Here is a 4,952-nt window from a genome sequence, read left to right on the forward strand (position 1 = left end):
GCTAAAATGCGACCGATCGCTGTGGCTCCCCCTGTGGACCAATGTTGGTGTTGTTTCCTAATTTTTAGTATGACTAAGTCATGGTATGGTATGCTGTACATAATCACGGAAACTGTCAGTGTGTCATTCTGTCTGTTCCACGTTTTTCTACTCACTGACGTGGTCAATCTATGTGAAACTGCACATAGGCATTGAGGATTGGCATAGGTAGAAGGTGACAAAGCTACCAATGGCTATGGACTAGTTGGTATTTATTATTATTTGTATTACTATTAAGGCTATTTATTTATTCATTTATTCTTACTTAAATGTAATATTGTATTCTAAATAATAACCTACATCTATGATTAGCAGTTAGTGGTCACATTGCAGGCATATTAACATGAAAAGTTACGTTACTTTTTTTTATAATATAATTTTACAGAAAGGAAAAACCTTTCAGAGAACTGTTACCTTATACATTACAGTGCAGCAGTCAGCAACTTTTTTACAGTGGTGTAAGAAATAACGGTGCTCACTCAACTAAAAGACACAATACCACACTGAGAGTGTCCTGTTCAAAAATGATACTTATGTAAATAAACAGAGGTATTATCAGCAAAATGTATTTTAAGGTACACATTAAGCTGAATAGCTCCTTTCGTAGTGTTTTTCACTATAGAATATTATATTATTCCTTTTTTTTATCACCAACATGCAAACATGTACAATACATGTAAATCGTGTTAATGTTGTAGTTCTTAATGTGGAGCCAAATTTAAATACTTTGTATACTACTGGGTAGATTATTATTATAGTTCTGCATCATATTATATAGGAATATCATTTTTAATGTAAAAAGGGGCGATAAGTGTAATTTAAATGTGGCGAAAATAAAATGCAAAAATTATTAGGGCTGGATGATATGAGCAAAATCAAATATCAGAATGTTTTTGACCAAATACGTCAATATCAGTGTTGCAATGATATTGTAGGGTTGAATATTTTATCTTTCACAAAAAAAAAGAAAGAAAAATCATCCAATTATAAACAAAATCTAAGTCCATATCTTGTCTCATATCATGATATCAATATAATATTGATATACTGGTCAGCCATAAACACAAAAATAATATTCTGAAAATTTGTCCTGGCAGTGTTTTGTAGGTTTACTACACGGACAAATTTGTTCATATGACATCCAAGAGATTTCCTCTGCCACAGCTAAGCATGGAAACACTGTCATGGAAACACAAAGGTGGAAAAGGATGCCAGCTTGATTTTGCCTCATTTAGGATTGCAGGCTGTGTGTGTGTGTGTGTGTGTGTGTGTGTGTGTGTGTGTGTGTGTGTGTGTGTGTGTGTGTGTGTGTGTGTGTGTTTGTAATCATGCTTGTACAGTATAACTTTAATAACTGTTAAAAATTAACTTAGCTGTTGAATTGATGTCATGTGTTGAGTGTCCTGCCCACTCTGACAGGAAAGGTTGTACCAGGTAAGTTTGGCTTTAGTGTGCAGTTTGTAATTTCACCGATGTACTTTGCAGCAAAGAGGATCTCACCTGGTGAGTCGACATGACAGAAATACAAATTCAAACTAAATTTCAATCGATTAGTAAAAAGTGACCGTCGCTGATCCTCAGGTGTGAGCTGACTATTCAGGACTGGACCATTCATTAGCTGGACTAGAATCGCTGTTTGTTGTTACCAAAGTAACCACATCAACTGAGCTTACTATTTCAACAACTTACAAATCCATGATGGGAGACCTTTGACCCAAGGTAACAGCAACAGCCATTTCAGGTAAGTAGTGGCATGAAAATGAATAGTTTCAAGAATTTGTTTCACAATTTTGTTGAAGTTTAACAATGAAGTCTTATGACATATAACAGTGTCTAATGTTAAGCGATACTGAGAAAGATACAGATTTTTCTTTTATTATTACTTCTGCCAAGAAGGTCTAAATGTCGTATAATTCACCTTCAGCATTGCAAGGTGGGGCATCTGATCTTGGCAGAATGTCCTAGGTCTATAAATGTACACATAAGACTGGCAGAGTCTAAAGATCAGACTACAGGTGAAGAAGAAAGGTAAATCATCTCCTGATGAATAGCACAACCGCTATGAAAACAAGATTACAGTTGCAAGTACCACCACTGGTAACAAATTAACTTTTCATCACTACCACCACTATTAAGGGCAGTGTCCACCAAAGTTTTTTTTCCTGAGGTGGGCAAAAGGGCCTCGATGTGCAAGTGCTGAACACCAACAAAATGGAGGAGAAATGTGTTAATATACTGTATATATGTTAATATATGTTTTTTTCTCATGAACCCTCACAGACTGGTGGGTCCATCCTCTCTTTCTATGTATTGCTGGCATATTGTTAGGAGGACATGAAATATTATTAGCCAGAAAAGACCTAGGCCAATGTTGCTTTGTTTGTATTATCTCTGTATAGCCATCATCATGAATATTATGTAACTGGTGGACTCTAGGGTTGTCTGTGTTGTGTAGATATGAAGAGGCCCAGACTGTAGATATCTTTGGAGGTGATCTCCGTTTATTCCTGACAGCAAGTGGCAAAAGCAAAATCCTCTGTCAATTATGACCATATAACTTGAGCCCCTACACAAATTCACAGGAATATGTTAGCATAAAGTGAACTTAAAAACAGCTTAACAGCACTCAAACACAGAAGTTACTACGAGAGCAATGTCACTTTCCTCTGCCATGGAGCACAACAGCAAAAGGGGCGAGGTAAGGTGGCAGACACCCCTTTATAGTTGGGTTATGTAGGGAACATATTACAAATGTACATTTACATAACTTGATTACACATATTACTGCTGTATAAATGACCAGGTTACATATATCCTTCCATCACATAGCCCACTGTAGTCCTTGCTGTCGACTTCCTAAGCTACATTGCCTGACACCCAGAAACTATTTAATACACTACGCGGTTAAATGGAACTGGTGTCTCTTTTTGTCAAGCTTGTTCAACCTAACAACAGTAACTAAGCAGGGTGGGACTTAGGATTGGTCAGTTGAACCTTTTATGCTATCCTCTCTTTAGGTTCTCAAACCAGCAGTTGGTTTCCAGTTGAATCAGTCTCTGACTGACTGCCTGACATTATGGCGACTGCAGCACCTGGTGAGTTCAGTCACACTTTATTATTCTGGATAACACACTGTCTGCTCTCATCATCTGTTTAAAAGAAGTGTATCCTCTTAATTGTTCCTGCACTAAAGTGAGCTCCATGCCCACTCATGCTGATAAATATTGTCTTAGAATTCTTCATAACCGTTATTACTACTATAGCATTCCTCTTGACTTGTTGTTCACTCTGATGAATTACACAATATGAATCATTTTCGAAAGTTTGTTGAGTAATTCTCTGACTCACTGCTGTAGTTAAACCCAGTTCATCCTCAGTGTGTCTTGAGATCCCATTACTTAGACCAAATTCCCAGGTGGTTTGGCTGCATATGGCCACATTCTTTCAGCAGTAGGTACACTATTGTTTTCGAAATTACACTGAAGGGTCCTGACTCTCCACCAGATAAACACACTTTGTCTTGAAGCGGTTATCTACCTTATCTTCAACATTACACAAGTTAGATGCAGCACTGAAGGACCATGCCTAGTCTTCCCAGCAGCAGCAGCAGCAGCAGCAGCAGCAGCAGCTGTTAAACAGATACAATAAAGTCAGATTAAAAGCAAGATGGCTTGTGAAACCCACTAATAACCGTTAGGTCTGTCACTTTGTGTGTGTGCAAGCCGACTCACCAACTGATGGAGCTGCATCAGCTGACAGGCAGCTTTGGCTCAGAAGGTAGAACGCTTGTCTACCAGTGGAATAGTTGGTGGTTCATTCCCTGGCCCCTGCATGGCTGAGATTTTGTAAATGAGTACCTGACAAGCAGGAGCAGTTGTACATATGCAAATGTTCATTTACTCCCCTGGTCAGTGGAGACGCATCCTAATGCCAGGTGCAAACAGACAGACTTAGAGCTGTCCACTTGGGATTGGATCACCCAAGATGTTCAAAGCAGTATCTCTTTGCAAACATGCTTTGAATATTTCAGCAAATTATATTTGTATTTTATACTTCTCTTATCAGCAGATGTTATGGGCCTTGTATTATTTCTGCAAAACTATGATCAATCAGATCAGTAGATTTCAGTGTTTGTAATTTCATAAACGAGGCATCAGTTGGCTATATATGATCAGATTGAGTGATTATTTTTATGTAATGACTAGATTGGTATCTGTTTGGTGTGCATTTTCCCATATTTTGACACAGTATGCAATGCATGGTACAATAAATAGCAGACTAGCAAAAGTAAACAATAGACAGACATGCAACCATTTCAAAATTATTCTCAGTGGTTAACCAATTAACAGTCCTTTCATGTAAATGAATCAGTTTTCTGTGTCATTACAGTGACAGATGATGTGAAACACCTGAAGAGGAAGAGCAGCTATGAATGGCTGCCACCTTACAGTGAGTTAAACTGTAATAATATCTAATTACAACGTTCGTAGATGGTGGGTACAAACTCACATTTTGAATATGATATAAGTATAATATAATTTTGGACAAAGTAAACAGTGAGTCAATTTTCTGATTCAGTGTATTTCTTTCCAGTGTCTGAGCTGAGGGTTGTTCTGCTGGGGAACAGCTGGTCTCAGAGGAGTTCAGTGGGGAACATCATACTGGGAAAGACTAAGTTCAACACTGAGGAAGAACCAGACTGCTGTCTGACAGAAAGAGGACAGATAAAGGACAACGAAATAGTTCTGATCAACACTCCAGATCTGCTGTATCTCAACATCTCTGGAAACAAACTGTCAGAACATGTAGAAAACTGTGTGAGACTCTCTGATCCTGGACCTCATGTGTTCCTGCTGGTTCTACAGCCTGAAGACTTCACTGAGGAACACAAACGGAGACTCTGCAGAGTCCTG

General features: G+C 38.2%; 1 protein-coding gene across 1 annotated transcript in view; it reads left to right on the forward strand.

Annotated features, from left to right (window-relative positions):
- The first annotated feature begins 1,480 nt into the window (after positions 1-1,480).
- Positions 1,481-4,952, forward strand: part of LOC126394912 (GTPase IMAP family member 4-like) — a 6,586-nt gene continuing 3,114 nt past the window's right edge. Inside the window, exons 1-5 of the mRNA XM_050052055.1 lie at positions 1,481-1,542; positions 1,621-1,780; positions 3,057-3,134; positions 4,429-4,488; positions 4,633-4,946. Coding sequence (XP_049908012.1) covers positions 3,116-3,134; positions 4,429-4,488; positions 4,633-4,946 — 393 coding nt within the window. The 5' untranslated portion in view covers positions 1,481-1,542; positions 1,621-1,780; positions 3,057-3,115. The remainder of the gene's footprint in view (positions 1,543-1,620; positions 1,781-3,056; positions 3,135-4,428; positions 4,489-4,632; positions 4,947-4,952) is intronic.

The sequence above is a fragment of the Epinephelus moara genome, chromosome 8, assembly GCF_006386435.1.
Source record: "Epinephelus moara isolate mb chromosome 8, YSFRI_EMoa_1.0, whole genome shotgun sequence".
NCBI classification, from domain to species: Eukaryota; Metazoa; Chordata; class Actinopteri; order Perciformes; family Serranidae; genus Epinephelus; species Epinephelus moara.